The 18,600-nt window shown below is 42.2% G+C and overlaps 1 protein-coding gene across 1 annotated transcript in view; it reads left to right on the top strand.

The window, feature by feature from the left end:
* The first annotated feature begins 13,739 nt into the window (after window positions 1–13,739).
* ARFGEF1 (ARF guanine nucleotide exchange factor 1) overlaps window positions 13,740–18,600 on the top strand; it is an 87,529-nt gene continuing 82,668 nt past the window's right edge. The window contains exon 1 of the mRNA XM_082303196.1: window positions 13,740–14,201. Coding sequence (XP_082159322.1) covers window positions 14,078–14,201 — 124 coding nt within the window. The 5' untranslated portion in view covers window positions 13,740–14,077. The remainder of the gene's footprint in view (window positions 14,202–18,600) is intronic.

Here is an 18,600-nt window from a genome sequence, read left to right as displayed (position 1 = left end):
AAAACACCAAAGCACCAAACAATACATTAGAAAGATGAAAGAAAATAATGTTGAATAATGCTGATGTTTGAAAAACCCAGAGCTGCTGGGTCAGATGACACACTGGGAGAGTGAACACCTATCAGTGACTAATCACACAGGTAGAAGAACAAAATTTAGAAAAAAATTGGCAAACAGGCAAAGGCTAATCATTTTAGATTGAATGACACTCTGTGAGGAGTATAAAAATAACTTCATCCTGAATAAGTAAAGTAAATAGATACTGCTGGGATTACTTCTAAAAGTAACAAGCAGAGAAGACAAGATGGACACTAAAATGAAGATAATCATTTCTCTGTTCATCTGATGGTGTCAAAGCCTATAATCAAGCTTCTTTTACCAAAAAAAAATTACCTGCCTTCAGTGTATACCCATGGGGACAATGTTAATTAATATTCAGCAACCTTGCAACACAATTAATTTTTGGTGTACGTGGATATTAGAAAGAGGCAAAAGGTATCTATCAAATATTGCTTACTACCTTACCTGGCAATACCAGTGTTTCCCACTTCATGCAAGTTTGCACTTTACCTCTTCAGCTGTACATGTGGATAAAGCCCAACACAGGCAAGCCAGATTGCTAGCTGCTGTGTGAAGAAGCAGAGCAGTGGATTCCAAACAGAAGTAACAGAAGTTGTCTGCATTATATTCGGGGGGTATTTCCACAAGGGAACAGGCACAAGTGTAAAAAGAACCACATAGCTACTATAAGATACTGGAAACTAAAAGAGGGTTAAGATCAGCTTCCTCTGTAGAAAACCTCGCTTGTCAAAAAATTCATCAAAATATTGATCCCACTGCATAGTAGATGTGCATTTCTTCTGCCACTTTTTATTAAACACCCATAATGCCACACAATGATGATTTTTCTCAATTCTCCTGCATGTCAATGCACTTTCATAAGTACACAGCTTTTCAAGAACAGATTGATACCATAGCTGAACAGGATAAAGTTGCAGCACAACCAATATACAGTATTAAATTAAAGACCTAATAAATTCCAAGCAAAAAGCAGCACTGCAACCCAGGACATGAGATTTATACAGGAATGTTTCCAAGGAAGCCTTTCTTAGGCTTCCCTAAATCTTGACAATGTGTATCTATTTAAATCACACTTCATGCTCAGATTCACTGGAGTAAAGAAGCCAAGGCTGCAAGGAAAGCAAAAACTATTGGATATGTATCATTTTACTTGCCATTAGTTTAACACAGCCAGAGTCAATCTATTTGCCTAGTTGTCTTGGTTTGAAAGACAGGTGTCTGCTAAGGAAGGCAGAAGCCTCCCTTGGAATGGCAGATGCGACCCCCCTTCCCTCCAAGTTACTATAATTTTGAAATCAAGGGGCTTTTAGGCAAAGATGTGGGAAATAGGAATAACAGTTCTTTACTATTATATATCTATATGTGTATAACCAGTCAAACAAACAGCAATAACTATGGCAGTACCAGCAAACAATCCCAAGCCCAGTGCCAGCCTTCTCGGCTGTCGGGCCCTTTCCCCTCGGGTGCAGTTCCGATCGCAGCCGGCAGGGGCGCTGGCGGCTCCCGGTGAGCAGGGCAGGTGCGATGGTTCCCCCGCGGCTGCAGGGGGCGCTCCGGAGCGAGCTCGGGGAGCACGCGGCACCGGTGCCCTGGGATCCCGGGAAGGGATGGGACAAAGGCTTCACAAACCCCTGGGCAGCCGATCCCAGTGTCCGGCTGGACTCTCAGGAACAGCAGGCTGGACCGGCAGGGAGGAGCACAAATCCCGGGTGGCAGATGAGATGTATCCAAACGGGGAATCCCCCGGAGGTCTGGGCAGGCAGGGTGAGCAGGGCTACAATGCAGCGAAGGCTCGAAGCAGCGGCGGGGGCAGGGCAGCCACAGCCCGGCCTCCAGCGGGGCAGGGAAGGCGGGCTTGGGATCCCGGGGCTTCTCCAGCAGAAGGAAAAGCAGCCAAAGAAAGCAGACTCCCTCTCTGTCCGAACGCTGGAGACCGAACTGCCCACCCACCCAGGTGAAACAAAAAGAGCAGCCAGCTCTTTTGTTTTCCTAAAGTACCCGGCCATTTGTCCCCCTGGCAACACGTATGGGCAAAATTCCTTTAACAGAAAAAAAAACCCAGGAGAGCTCCTAAAACCCCAACACTAGTATATACCTATCTTAAAAAGGAACAATAAATAAATAATCTTTAAACTCTGCAAATTTGTTATACAAAAGAGTATTACATATCAAGGCTCACACATTTATATCATGACTCTCTCTCTCTACTTCACATTAGGTGTTCCCTGAAAATTACATACATCACCATGAGAAAGGTCCAAACCTTTAACAGCCCAGTCAGTATATTTCAGCACATTGACAAAAGCTGGCAATAATCCTACAGCCAAAACCTTTACTTCAGATTTCTGAGGTATCATAGTAAATCCACCCATTATTAGGTGTTGGATAAAAAAACCAGGCACCCTTGTACCTCCTGCTGGGGCACGGTGATGCAGGATACTGAGGAACAAAGAGGTGTTAGAGGTGTTACCTCTAAGAGTAACACCAACCTTACCAATTTGGTAACACCAAAGAGGTGCTACCAGTGCTGCCATTCACCTTCCGTTTTTCTGTATTCATCCTCTGCGGTGGCAGGCCTCAACTTTCACCTGTCTGGGAGAAAAATTTCATGTTCTTTCTTCTCTGAAGGTGGGATTTAACTCATCTGACTTCTGCGTCAAAGCTATTTATCTAAACTAAGTCGACTTGGTTCCCTCTGTAGTTGGTAGAGAAAAATAAAGGATGTAGACGATGACAGGTCACATCTACCTTAGACTTGGTGCCATTGGTACTGCGCAAGTTACTCATTAGATGTCAGACTTTTTGCATAGTAAGAGCCAGCCTATGATTCTCAAAAATAAATGTTACTTATTTTAGCTATAAATATTTGTCTAATAGAAAATAATGTCCACGTAATCAGCAAACTGTCTACATGTATTTCTGTCACATAACTTTAACTCAAGCAGACCTAGTTTAATAAGCCACCACAAGTGAAGCCTGGCATCTTTCAGGTACTGTGGACCATGAATGCTTCCCCTTTTCTGTCTCCCATGTCTCTTTTAATCCCACCTGCTATTTTTGTGACTCTACATTTACATTTCCTTTCTTGTCCTTTTATTTTGCTGGAGAGAAAGCCAAAAATGTAAGAGCCGCCATAAATAACAATTAGCTGTCTAACACTAATCTAACAAGTTAGCTGCTTGGTGAATTCTTCTTCTTTTTCTCCTGGACAGATTTTTTAGAAGTTAAACAAATGCTATGATACAGAATACAGAAAATGCCAAAGACACATAGTACATGAATAATCAAGCAATGCAGAGTATTCAGATTCTATCATAGGGCAGTTCCAAATCTGGCACTGAAAATAGCAAATTCCAGGGTTGTTAAAACCTTGTGGATTTTACCCCAGCAGCTGCCTGGCTGTCAGCTGCCTGCTGAATCCACAGTAGATGCCCCTATAAACAGTCAGTCTCCTCTGTTAATTATCTCTTTTTCTTGCTTCTGATATATAAAAGCTACTGAGTTTAAAGTGAAAATGTTATTTTTATAAGAATGTATAAGAACTCAATGTTTGATGCAAATTATCAGTAACGGAGACTAGTAAACAAATATTCAAAGTAAGCTATAACCTCCTTAGCTTCCCACTGCAAAACCAATCTTTTTCTTGTAAAAGTCAATACCTTCATTAGAAAGAAAACTCACTCTGAGTGTTTTATGAGCAAGAAAAATAAAATGCAGTCACAGGTTCATGGTACAACATTTATCAGAATTGTATGTGTGAAATAAATCCTTTCTAGTAAATGATGCAGTAAAAACAACCTCAGAATTTTTGTGCAGAACTGGTGACTACAGATTTTTGTGTTCTGTGATTTGTTTTTTAATTAATGTTTTTGCAATTATTGCAATAAAATTTAGGTTTGCAAATGCACCAGACTGTTTTAATACTATATTTCACAGAGTGACCACATTTACCAAATGTGCACGATATGCAAAGCTTGCCTATAAAACTTTGCTGTTATCTCTTGGATTTTTAAACCAGAGCACAGTCAGCTTCCATAGAGAGCTCACACCTATTTCAAAGGACACAACCTCATTCTTATACAGTACACTGTGAATTTAAAGCCAATTTGCATTTTAATCTTCTTCCTTTGATACAGCACTACAGTAGAAAGTGAAAATGTGAACTTAAACCTCCACAAACTCAGGGAAAATTCTGATGGGGTCTCATATTATGTGACATGAATGCCTCTAATTCCTATTATTAAGTGATGCATGATTGTGTACCCTTCTTTACATATTTCTCCATTAACTATTAGGCCTTAGGATTAAAGAAGCTATCTTGAAGGTGCCACACATACTGCTGTGCCTGTGCCTGTGCTAAATGTTCTGGTTTCTAAGCATCCACACCTGTACTGACCTCATGCATGTGAGAGAGCTCACTGCCAGCATGCTTCATTTTGAAAAACTGCACCACATTGCATCCTTCTTAGATCTGTGTTCATGCCATTTGTGCACATTAATATTCTTGTTATTATATCCTTGTGCACAATAATATATTATTTCTGTTCTAGAATGGTGAGCAAAGGAGAAGCAATATGCTGACAAGAGTTTAAACCAGGAAAAGTTAAGGAAGAAGAAACTAAGGAATAGAAGTGGTTTGTCAGGTGAGCATTCTAAGGATGACACCTGCAGCAATCCAGAGGCATGGCCCCCATCCCATGTCGACCAAGTAGACCAATTCATCTTCCACTGCTATAACCTGCTATTAAATAAACATAGCTAAGCCTTTATTGCAAAATGTATCTAGTCCCAGAGCTAGCCAAGGAAGTAAGTTTGATCCAGGTATACATAAAACGCCATAAAGATTATTGTTAGTGTTGATTTACATAGTTATGTATCTATTACAAGGACCCTGTAGAATTATCTCCTGCATGCCTCATGAACTATGATATGTGAGATTTGTACCAGCCCAAAAATGTTTCTTTGACTTTCTTAGCTACAGCCAATTATAAATTGAACTTCAACAGTACCAGTGGCACAGCAAAATTTTCTGATAGCCACTGTCCCTACTTCTGTATGGGAAGACTTAAAATTATAAAACAAAGAAACAGCACACAGTACAAACCTCCAGATATCAAAACTTAACACTCAGGTCTGCCTGGATCAAAACCCAGACAGCAGCAGCTTTCCATGTCATGATAAACCATCCATCGTACATGCTGTGAACCAGTCAGCTCAGTTTTTCATGATCCAGATTGCACATCAGCTGTGACACTTGACTTGAAACTAGAAACATATCAGAAGTCTAATCAAAATCGTTGCAGGTGTTTCAAAATGTCTTATAAAAATATTTGAGTGAATACACATCTAGTAAACAGTTAGCTAACTGGCATATTAGAATGAATCACTGCAATGCTTCTTTAATGTCTTCCTTTTAGGCAAAAGTATCCATATCTCCCATTCAATTTTATCTTTCAAGTTATTCATATTAAAAATCTTTCATTCATGTCATGAAGTCCACATATAAAGTATATGCTCAAACATCAGTTATTGCATTTTTGACAGAAAATGACCAACTACAGTTTCTGGAGGAAACAATCAGGCAGATTCAAAGATCATTTCATGGTATTTAAAAGTGGTTATTGCTTCAGTCTCATTGTTTCACACCTTAATTCACATGACTTTTATGACCTCTCTATCTAAGCCTCTCAACACGGATATTAAAACACTTGGAAACCACCCTTGTTATTCATTTGACTTACCCTGCCCAGAGATTAAAGGGATATTTTTCTCCAGCTGAAATCCATTCAGCTTTTCTCAGCTGATTTTCATTTTTAACTGTTCTTTTGGTATTAGCAGCTTATTGAAAGAGATCTGCATAAACCTTTGAAAGCACTTAAGTTCTAAAGTGCTACGCTGAATTCACCTCAGATCAAGGGGAAAAGAGTTACTCAGCATACAAAAACTAGGTTCAGACTAATGCTTCATGCACCCAATATCTAGGCTATTTAATTACTAATCTGTAGGACAACCTCAGCATGCATTACACTGATCATGTCACATCAGTCACAAAGACCCGCAGGAGACTGAAGCCAGGATGTAAAGGTGGAACAGTTACAATTTTCAGTAAATTTGTTACTTTTCTCATCTGTCAGATTATTCCCGTTTTTTGAATTGACACTGGAGATTAAGAATGTGGGACAAACTATACACTATAGCAGTCCTTCCTATTACAGGTGTTTAGGGAGGTAACTAATTAACCAGGCTCACCCACAGAGCAATCCAGGAAATCTGTAATGGTAGTGACAGCAGCTCCCAGGAAAAAGGGCAATCGTGTTGCGGCTTCCTCCTCTTAAATAGTTTCTCCTTTGCAATTTTAGTTCTGCTTAGCAATTTTATCTTCTGGAGTTGGCTGGGAGAAGCAATAAATCAGTGGATCTTATTGCTAGCTTTGCCATACATTCTCCAAATATCTTCTTTTACAGTGCAAAGGCTCTCAGGAAAGTGCCAGAGCTTTATATTCCTAGCATTTAGAGACAGAAATATTTGCCATCATGAAGGAGTCATAATACTGGCTTGGATTTACCTTTGTATTTGCATAGTCTCACATACAACAGTAAGTGTATAGTAGGTTCCTGGTTCAGGGTGAGTATGGGCTACTCATTACTATGTTCCCCAAAACACCCTCTCTTCTTCAACAGAATGTTCCAGAAAATTACCTTTTCCGACAGTTAGGTCTGGTACATCCATAATCAGGCCCTTAAGTTTGAAAAACTACTGAAGAAACATTTTAAAAAACCCTGTATGACCAATTTTTTTTAAATGCATTTCCTTCTATGTTTAAGACTGATACTTATATTGCTTATTCATGCAGAGTATTAGGGGACAGTATGCTGAGGTACCATGGAAGCTGGGAACTGAATTATTCATCTGTTAGCAGGAGCAACATGCAGAAGAAAGAACAAGTTGAAAACTCCTATAGGTAGGCTAGAAGAAAATGTATTCCCACAGAAAAAGAACTAGAAAAAGGAATCATATTCCCTCAAATGCACTGGTATAACTTCCAGCACATAAATTCAAGCTACAGCCAGGAGCCTTTGATATCCTCTCACAGTTTTCAGCCACAATTCGAAACTTTATTCCATCAACCACAAGAGGTGGAATTTTTTCTTCACTGCTCTCCGACATTTTTCCTACATGTCACAGACAAATGGCATGCTTTGCTAGGAGTATGTTTCCTCACTTAACTGTAGTGTCAGGAATGTATTTCAATATGTATTGATGTATTTCAAAGTCTGTACTTTTTAGCTTTAAGGTATGAATTTGTCACCTTGAAAGAGCCTCCTTGCAGTGATGGATGTTTACTTCTTTACTGGTCACTCCAGGGTGTTACATGCTTTTGTACAAATGTCTGGAACAAACATACCAACTGGTGCATATTCCCTCTGCTAACAAACATTTGCTTTTTTTTCTCATTCAGTGCAACAGTGGATATACTGCAACCTGTTAGAATACTCACTCTCTGAACTAACTGGCCTCTTCAGTTACAGAATTTATGTAAAAAAAAAGCCCCAAACAACAAAAAAACTCTTAAAAATATTAAAGTACATTTGTGGTGAGTGTACCTCTTGCAGTTTGGTTGACAGACTGTGATCCTTTGCATAATGGATACACCAAATGTTCTGGATTATGCTTCACCTATTTTTACAAGGGTGGCAGCCCTTTGAGTCCATAAAGAGACAGAGAGCAATGCTTGGTTTGTACCTCAATATTATATGACCAAGCACCACCAGAAGACCTGTTAAATCTTATGCATTCCATAAGAATCTTGGAAACTTCTCCACCAAGGGGCCTGCAGTTGAGAACATAATCACAGCTTCTCTCCTGTTCCAGGTTCCCATCTGTCACATCCATCTGGACTCTGATCCATCACGCACTGATTATCTGCATCTGGTACATGAAAACAGGATGGGAACAGATGCAAAGTATTATATTGGAGCTAAAGAAGGTGACAAGTGAGCCACCATGGTCAAAGGTTCATATGCAGTAGCAGGAATACACTAGTCCTATCTATTGACCCATCCATCCTATACAAGGGGTTACATACAGACACAGGGCTGAGTGCTCTCTTGCACCATGGAAATAATCAAGAAAACTTATATTAAAAGTAGTCACTTAAACAATACTTTAAGTTGGAATAAACCAACACTGCTGAAATTTTTTTAAAAAGCAAGCCTGACCTCTTCTTACCTATTTTCTTGTTCCTGTTCTTGTGTTATCCATTACCCTGAGCTAACACAAACATCTCTGATGCTGCCTGCTGAATTGGGATATGGAATACATCTGGATTAAAAATAGTTTCTTGTCAGGTTAATTTCAATCTAATTAAATTCTGAATATAATTCAGCACAAAATTCATAACATAGTAATGCAAATGCTTACACTGACGAAGGAAGTACGAAACATATAGGTAGAAGCAGGAAGGATTGCATCTTCTAGTAGTAGTTCTGTCTTATTCTAGCTTGAAGTGATCACTGTGTTATTATCACTGTGCTGTTTTAAAGCTCATCAAGATGATTTAAGAAGACACTGCCACCATGAGAAGCAGTCCTCCTCATCACCCACATTCCCCACTCCCTTTCTTGTAAGATTTACTGAATATGCAGGCAAGTCTGATCAATTCACTGATCCCACTGAAAACTAACTTTCTTATAAGACTGATTTTTGGCTGAACCACAGATGAACTAACTGATGGCACAGTTACACAACTGGACCAACACAAGAAAGTGGATGGGAGCTCATATAGGTGGAAGAATTCCCTTTGGGAGGCAGAACAGCTGAAAATCATCAGCTTTTTCTAAGCATGAAACTGCACTTTTACTATTCCCTTTTACTGCTCATCTCACTTTTAAGCAAAGCTTTCTAGTCCTAGCTCATCAGCATTTTCAAACAAGCACTACATACGATTGTGGTACATAAAGCCAGCAGAAGCAGGTGCTAATTGTTCCCTCTCGTGTGAAAAGTTCTCCACAGTTTTTTACTAAACAAATATCTAACACTCAAAACAGTTTAAATATATGAAACAATACAAATGGCTTTTGGACTATTCCAATTAACTGGTAAATAAAAATGTACTGGACAGTAATTTTTGCAGTGTTTCTCAAATACACTTTTTTCTCTTGTGTTGCTCTATGTTTAAATGTTAAGGCTCCAAGAAAGCAGTGATGCTTTTGTGCTTTAGGGCATATATACTACATGCTTCTTTTAGGCTGGACAGCAAACATTCCTCAGGTTTGATTAGAGAACTATATTATTTCATACATCATGTTGCCAGCAGGCTTAGCAGTTGAAGAAGAAAAAACAACTAACAGTCCTTTTCCACATCTTCAGGACTTCACCAACAACCAGATAGAGACCTCTACAGCTATGAGGACTACAGTTCTTGGGTCAGACATTTACTAGTAAAACAAATTACTAGTAAAGCAAAGATCTGCATGCTGAAACCAAAACAATATAGGCATTAGAATTACTGCATGCAACAAGCATTTTGGAATTCTTTGCAAGGCACTGCTGTCGTATGGCACAAGCTGTTCCTCAGGGCTCTGTATTGGGGCCAGTCCTTTTTAATAACTTTATCAACAATCTGGACAAGGGGATTGAGTGCACCCTCAGTCACTTTGCAGACGACACCAAGTTGGGTGGGAGCGTTGATCTCGTAGAGGGCAGGAAGGCTCTGCAGAGGCATCTGGACAGGCTGAATCGACAGGCCAAGGCAAATTGTATGAGGTTTAACAAAGCAACAAAGCCAATTGCCAGGTCCTGCCCTTGGGTCACAACAATCCCATGCAGTGCTACAGGTTTGGGGAAGCATGGCTGGAAAGATGCGCATTGGAAAAGGACCTTGGGGTGCTGGTTGACAGCAACTGAACACAAGCCAGCATCTGCCTGGGTCGCCAGGAAGGCCCATGGCATCCTAATTAGTATCAGGAATAGTGTGACCAGCAGGACCAGGGCTGTGATTGTCCCCCTGTTCTTGGCACTGGTGAGGCTGCACCTCGAGTCCTGTGTTCAGTTCTGGGCCCCTCACCAAAGAGAGGCATTGGGGTGCTGGAGCATGGCCACAGAAAGACAAGAGAGCTGGTGAAAGGTCTGGAACACCAGTCTCATGAGGAGCAGCTGAGAGAACTGGGATTGTTCAGCCTGGAGAAAAGGAGGGTCAGTAGGGCCTTTATCACTCTCTACAACGACCTGAAAGGAGGTTGTGGTCAGGCGGGTGTCAGCCTTTTCTCCCAGGACAAGAGGAAATGGCCTCAAGTTGCACCAAGGGAAGTTTAGATTGGATATTAATAGAAATCTCTGCAGCAAAAGGGTTGTCAAGCTTTGGAATAGGCTGCCCAGGGAAGTTGTTAAGTCACCATTCCTGAAGGTAAGGCATGTAGATGTGGCACTTAGGGACATGGTTTAGTGGTGGACTTGGTAGGGCTGTGTTTACAGTTAGGTTCAATGACCTTAAAGGTCTTTCCCAACCTAAATGATTCTAGTTAGGAATCCATGTAAGACAAATCGTCTAAATCTTCACCTTTTAATTCTTACGAGTTTTCTCATTCTCCTTTCACTAGAAATAAACCACTACCTTTTAAAGTAATCAGGAAGGAGTTAAACACGTTCCTTATGGTCTGTAGTCTCTAACAAAATCTTCCCTAAAAAAGCTTCCTCAAAGTCTGTAACTTTTTTATGATTGACCAAACATTATTTTAATAGCTGGCTCACCTAGTAAATGAAGCTGTCATAACAACTAACTTTATTCAAAGCACTGGGACCCAGCACACAAGCTGATTACCATTTGTATCTTGTCCCTAAATGAGGGCATGGGACTTTTTCTCTCCAATGCTTATACAATAGTTCCACGGTGATTTCCACCCTTATTGACTCAGCTCTGGGAAGGAAACTGAATATTAACCTACTGGACAGGTGATTCACAATAAGATCTCCCTGTGCAACTTCAGAAGCAGGCTCTACACTGTTGCAGAGTTTAGATAGTGTTTGCCTTGTGACTAGAATGTAGATGTAGATAACCAGCTGTGCCAAGCTACAAATTGAGTCAACAGAGCACCAGTTGTTTGAAACTGAGAACAGAATTTGAAGATTCAAACCACATTAAAAAATACCCAAACCAAAACAAGCACTCATATTAGAGCAAGAATGAAAGACATAGAACTGAGTCTCTTTTTGACAGATCTTTTTCCCCAGACGCTTCAGCAGCAATTCTATACGCTCAACTAAAACACAATTTTACATGTAAAATCATCTTGTGTACAGAACATGAAAATAGACATTAATAAGAACAAAACAGATAACTGCAGTGCTCAGTGCTCATTACGTACAGATACCCTTTTCCTTCATATCGCAAGTCTATTTCTGCTAAATGGACTGTGAGAATCAATAGCAAACTCCATTTGCTAAATAACACTTGTAAGCTCTGACTTGGCCAAGGGAATCTGGACTCAAATGGTTTGTGCAAACCTACCAGCAAGAACTCCATGGAAATTCTTACATTTTGCCATGTGGTCACTAGCAGGCAGCTTTGAAAGACCAAAGTGATTTTGACATCTGCATTTCTGAACTTGCACCTATGCATTTTAAAAAAAAAAAAAAAAAAAGATTTAGCCAACAGGCAAATGGTTTTCCCTAAATAAACTACTAGAAATAATTCAAGCATGCTTAGCAATTTTGCTGCTGAAGACACAGCCTTTTGAATAAATCAACACAATCTGAATACCATCTTTTTTCAGGAATCAATGTGCTTGGTGACATGACTTCTAACTCTCTCACGAAGTTGTCATAATTCTAAAATCAGATGCACCCTTTTCATATTTTCTGCATTGTTTATCAGTTGGGTGGCAAAATAGCCAATAACCAGAAAAAGCCACTGGTACAAATAAAGTCATTTCAGCAGGACAAGTGTTTTGCTCTAACACTCAGGCCTTACATTCACCTATAGCTTTAGGAGAATTCCCTGGGCCAGTGTGTTCCTTAAAAAGTCAAATACAGATACCTGTAAGGCAACAAATCATTTTGGCACAAATAATTTCTCATTTGGGAAACTGGGTTAAGCAACACTGGGCAGCATTACCTGCCTCTTCACTGGGGGGGCTGAGATCACTGTACCTTTACTAATGCAGCTACAATGGCTCCATTGTAGATAAGGAAACAGGTGCTCAAAGAAACTGCTTACAAGGCCTTAGCACAGTGGCATGACAGCCCGGGCAGAATCTCTCAAATGCTCCATGATGAAGGTGTCAGGATTAACTTCGGAAGGCTGTGTTCCTGACTGATACAGCAGGACCACAGGAACAGAGAAAAGACTGGAAAGGCTTGCTGGGGATAACCTCCTTCCTGTGTGCTGGCTCTGTCCTCAGAGGTCAGAGATGGCCCCTGGTTTCCACAACCATCCCTGCTTTCTGCATGCTGATGCTGTAGCTTTGTCCTACTCTTCCTGAAAGGTACAGCTAGAACTTCTGCTCTTTCACTTCCAGATTAACTTCTAAGAAAAAAAAAATTTTTTTAATCAGGTAAAAATTTTCTAAACCAGACCTGCCTTCAGTTAGCACCAAATTCTACATTTAAATACTGCTGTATCACGTCTGAGTGCAAAAGCTGGCTCTGTTATGTTTTTGATGCTTACCAGTTAGGCAGGCTCGACCTGAGCTTTTCTTGGCTCTGAACCAAGTAGGAAATGACCCTTTTGCTTTCTGGGACGGAAAAGGACCAGACAACGTAAGCAAAAAAACCCCCAAAACCAAAACCAACCAAACAAAAAAACCCCAACCAACCAAAAACAAACACCCCCCCCCCTACAATTTTACAAAAATTTGCAACAATTTAATAAAGTAACAAATCATAAAAGGCACTGTTCAGTTGCAAGCGAAGGTGCAAATTTTATTATTTTTTTCAGTGCTCTATACTCTTAGTGCACGTGCAGTGGGAAGAAACTCGGGACGACAGCGCTTCAGTGAGAAGATGCAGGCGAGAGAGGAAGGGCACCATACAAACTCACAGGTGCAGCGCTCCTCCGCGCCTCAGGGGAGCTCCGGGCATGCGGCTGCAGGACCAAGCGGGGCGGGGAAGGGTTGAGGGAGCGCCCCGGGAAGCCCGGACACCTCCCACACCCCAACGCGCTTCTTCCCTTTCTCCCTCCCTCGGTGCCAGGGGCTGCTCTCCGCTCGCTCCCTCGTGAGCCGGAGATCCGGGCGTTTCTCATCAGGAACGGCGGAGGGCAGCTCCTCTCCCAGAGAGGGTTCTTGCCCCAGCCCCGGCGGAGCCCACCCTTTCAGGGGCAGGTGGCGCATCTCGGGGGAGCTTTCCTCCTCCTCCTCTTCTTCCTCTTCCTTCTCCTCCGTCTCCTCCTCCACCTCCTAGCGCTGGTGGCCCGGAAGGGAAGCCCGGCCCCTCCTCCTCATCTATCTACCAGGTGGCAGCGGCCATCTCTGTGCATCCCTCTTCACTGCCTCCCGCGGCTCCGCTCCACCTGTGGCGTGGCCGCGGGGCGGGCAGAAGGCGAGTGCCCCCCGCCTTCCCACTTCCCTCCGCCCGCCCTACCTCCCGGGACACGGCCGCCGCTTCCTCCCGCTCCGGCCCTGACGTCGCTTCCTTCCAACATGGCGAGGGCAGGTTGTTGCTGCGGCCGCCGCCGCCGGTGCTGATGGAGGCGGGCGCGGGCCGGGGGCGGCTCGGGGACTGACGGGCGCCGTCCGCGCACACACGCATCGGGGGTGGGAGGAGAAGGGAGGAGAAGGCTTCGTTCTCCCTCAGCCTCGGGAGTTGGCTGTCGGCGCCGCCCGGGCCCACCCCAGCCTCCCCTGGGGGAGCCGCCAAGCGGGTGTCGGGACGCCCTGCGAGGGGGCCCTTCCCCCGCGCCCGCCGCCGTCCCTGGCAGCGCTCCCGACGGGAGAGGCCGGTGCCCCGTTCTCACTTCCCCTCTCCACCCTCCTCCTCCTCTCACGGCTCGATCGCGCCCATGTATGAAGGGAAGAAGACGAAAAACATGTTTCTGACCCGGGCCCTGGAGAAGATCCTGGCCGACAAGGAGGTGAAGAAGGCGCATCACTCCCAGCTGCGCAAAGCCTGCGAGGTGGCACTAGGTGAGGAGCAGCCCGGGCGGCAAGGGAAGGGGCGGCCAGAGGTCGGGGTGCGTTTCGGGGCCCTCTTTGCCAGTGCGTGTTTGCGTTGCGGGGGGGGGGGGGGGGCTGTGCGGCTTCTGGGGGAATGAGGGAGAGGGGCTGCCTGGCAGGGAAGGGTCGGGAGAGGTGCGGCTGCGGACTGAGCCGTGGCACGGGTTTGGGTCGTGCAGCACAGCCCCCGGAGGTGAGGGTGCCCTGGGCTGCGGGCGAGCATCGCCCCTCGCCGGGAGCGGCCCCGTGCTGACAGCAGCGGCGAGGGCGCTGCGGCGCCCGCCGGGCTCTCCTCCTTCTCCTCCTCCTCCTCCTCCTCCCCGCTCGCAGGATGAATAGGCAGACACGGAGCTGAGCTGAGCTGACCTGGAAGCAGACGGCCGGCGGGGAGGGAGCAGGTGACAGGCGGCGGTGAGGGAGGAGGGACGAGTGAGGAAGAGGTGGCGGAGAGCGAGAGACAATGACACCAGGCCATGTCTGGAGCTGGTGGCCCTTCGGAGCCAGGAGGAGGGCTGGAGAGGGAGAGGATAGTCCGGGAGATGTGCGAGGGAGAGCCTTAAGCGAGTCGTTCCTGGTGGAGAAACAGCTGATGGGGAAGAGAGCTGGAGCGGCCACGAAAGATAACAGAATCACAGAGTTGTTAGGGTTAGAAGGGACCTCTGCAGATTATCTAGTCCAACCCCCATGTTGTTGGATTCCCAGGATGTGGGACCGTTTGCCTGCTTCGGGCCGAAGGACGGGTGTTGGGTTTGTAGTGCAGCTGTGTCAGCACCACCTCGTCTGGAAGCGTGAGGGAAGTACCGGTGCTGGATAGCACAAAGCACATGCAGGCATCCAATTACAGGCAGCTTGAAAGGACAACTTGGGCTTTGCAATTCTGACATGAATACAGGCGGGGCTTGAACCTATGTGACAAAATATGTATTTACTGAAGGGCTTCTAGAGAAAGACCTGTTTTATCTAAGTAATATGTAAATTTATTATGTCCCTCTCTTCCTAGTGTAATTCTTTCTGTTCTGAAGATAGTTATCGTGATTTTGTACAGTGATAATGTCTGTTTAAATGGATTTGTTTGAAGAGATAACATTAAATTGAAACTTGCTTGTTTTAAAAATGAGTGTAAGTAATTCGAAGCTGTTCTTTTGTCATTCTTATAATTCGTATGTTAGTCCTTACTGTTTTAAAAAAAAAGAACAATCCTTTTCTTGATTTCTTTGTCTGAAAGATCCTGACAAAGGGAGGGGCAGAAATAACTGTACTTCAGCTATTTATTTCTTCTTAATTAAAATCGATGAGAAACAGTTTTTTCTTACATTTTTCATGTATCGCTAGAGTGATTAACAACAATTTTATGATTTATGCAAGTGAGATTAAATCGATAACCCTTTGGCCCTTCTGTTCAGACTGTGCATTCAAGCTAGAAATAAAACAGAGAAATGTTTTTTTATTGTTAAACTGAATTTATAGCCAGTCTGTATGTCATCCGTAGAATTAGACACTTTAATCTTCTCTTTCTGCCATACTTTATTTCAATAGCTTGGTCTGTCTGAAGTATCATCCATATCTCTCCAAGCATGGCTCCACTGTGTTACACAGATTATAAAGCAAGCCCTCTAGACTGTACGGTCTGCCTCTTGTGTCATGTAAACTGATTTGTGCAAGGAGACCCTCAATCACACATCCCAGTGGTTTCTATCCTACAGCTTCATTGAAACCTTCTCCTGTAGATCTGATTATGTGATTTGGGCTTAAATATGAAAACGATATGATGTGGGTATGAAAACCATTAAGGCAGGAAAGAAGAAATACAAGGTTGTGTGTACCTTATGTATATACAGAGGTTTCATGAACTTGAAAAGTGTCAGACATGATGTTAACTATTATGGAGTCTTATTGAATTATTTTTTTCTGGTTACAGCACAACAAAATACAGTTGTTGGTTGTCAATTTAGCATGGTCTGTTGTCTGGTTTTGTGTGTGATAGGCTCCTAATCCAGAAGTGGCCATATGTAACTCCGGAGTAGAGCTCATGTCTGTCTAAAAGAAAATTTTTGGGGAAGAGTACATATCATCCATATTTCACATTTGGTGCCATTGGCTTTTAAAGCTGAGCTATGATTTTTGTAGTATTTGAAATAGGATGCACATGTTGTGCTCTGTCCATTTAACTCCTCATCTGTTGAGACTACTCTTCAGCTGGACGCTTCTTTGCCACCTTAACGAGTATGGACTTCTTATTCCTGAGATACTGTTTTATTTTGGAGAGCAGCAACATTAAGGATAAAACATGAGTAAAATAGTGATTTAAAATTGAATTTAATTTGGTGCTAACTCTGGCAAAGTCTAACTTTAGAGTTACGTTGGATTTTTTTAAAATGGTAATTAAATAAGAAGTAGCTTTTAAAAATCATGGCAGTACTTCCATATCTTCAAATCAGCGGGGTTTGGGTTTTTTTTCAGTCTGAATATTTAGTTGATTAGTCTTCACTGAAGTGATCTCTGTGCTCCACTAAGATCCATTAAGATCTTTTTTTCCAACTGCATGACCGTAGTAAAGTGTTGCTTTTTATTTAATACTAATAATAGGTCAGATATTCTAACTGGTAGTTGTTACTAATTCAGGCTTTGTTTCATTTTCTAAAGCCACTATTTAAATTGTTTTATTTTGTTTGTATAAAATGATGTGCTATTGAAGTAGTTGATAAACAAAGCAGTTGTCAGAATTACAGTATCCCTTGACAACAGGCAAACAAATTGTAGCTCTGCTTTTTAGATTGAGTTTAACAAGCAGTGTTTTAAGAATCTTTAATAATCTCTGTTGGTCGTTTTTAATCCCCATATATTTTCTTATAAATCTGTGCTGTTGCATTCCTTTAAGATTATACATCATCTATTTTTAATTTTTGGATTCTTGGGCAGAAAAACCTTGCAACATTCTAGACTGTGGCAGTCTGACCTCTGAATAGGTGTTGAGGTTCTTCTAGTATGACCATTTTTGTGTTGATTAGAAGATAAGAAAGCAAAATATAAATTAAGTATTGCAACCTGAATTATAGATGTTCTTTGGCTTTTAAACAGGGATGAAATTAAGCCTGGTACTTGTAGCTTCCTATATTTGATGATTCACCAGGTTGTGTCTGGTTTTATATAGAACAGTTGAGTTTAATTTAACATTGTCCTTTCTGAAAGGTTTTCTCTCTATGTGGAAAACATAACATTTCTTTACTCACCTAATGAAGTACAGCTAGTATAGAACTTTGTATTGTTTACTTTCATAGCAACAACTCTTAATCTGTGTAAGGAATGAGTTTATCCTTAAAACTGTCCACTTGCAGAAAGCATCAGGCAGCAAGCTGTCAGAAGGATTAGATTTAGAAGCTCTTTTTCCAGTGAGTTACTTCCACTGTTGTTTCTGTATTGCTTTTTAGCCATGTTACAGTCTAGAAAACTTTACTGTAAACATACTGTGTTTGCACAAACGATGAAAGATCTTGGGGAGAAAAAAATCCTTATCTGAACATAAAGTTTTTAATAGACTCTACAAAAACCGTTAGTGCTTCGTGTCAAAATCTGGAGTGTGGATTTGTCTGCCTGTAAAGGTGGTTTCCTAGGACCAAGCTGAGCAAACCAGAATGCCCTCATATAAAGTCTGCTAGTTCAACTGCAAATCAGGAATCAAACAACTCTTCCATAAAACTCCAAGTCACAAGTAATATAAAATGATGTTGGTATGTACCTAGTATGTACTTTAAAGAATAGTGTGCATGTGCTGCCTAGAGTTCTGGAACTACCAACTGAAGGGAGCTGAAACTTAGTTTTAAAAGGTTCTCTAGGGCTCCTTGTATTGTTCACTTTAGTCTGTCATGCAAGGATCCTGCTGGATGATGTAGGTCTCATGCAGTGTGAAAGTAGCAGCTCTGTTCAGTTTGTCCTGCCGTTATGTGTACGTGGAGGATGATGAAGCAGTGGACTATAATTAAGCACTTAGTTTCTCTGAAAACAGGTAATGCTTGGAGTAGAACTAACCCAGAGGTGTGAAGGTTCATCTGCGTCCTTACCTGCACCGATCTGCAAATGACCTCTCACCTACTTACATTTTTCTGTCTCCCTTTTTACCTTTCCTCATTTCATCTTCTTGTGTCCTTTGCTTATACAAACAATGGTGATACATTAGAATGAGTTAGGTTAGCAGTCAGTACAGAAATGTGTGTACATATTGGAAAGTCTGGGTGTATTACAAAATACCTTCCTACACTATCATGAACAGTCAAAAATGTATTTTGAAGACCCTTATCATGTTACTGCACTGATTTTAATTTTACTGGAGAAGTTGTGGATGAGCCAAATTCCTCTTTGTATTTTGGATAGT

Source organism: Coloeus monedula (assembly GCF_965178545.1).
Source record: "Coloeus monedula genome assembly, chromosome: 1".
NCBI classification, from domain to species: Eukaryota; Metazoa; Chordata; class Aves; order Passeriformes; family Corvidae; genus Coloeus; species Coloeus monedula.
This window is presented reverse-complemented; position numbering and strand designations above follow the sequence as displayed.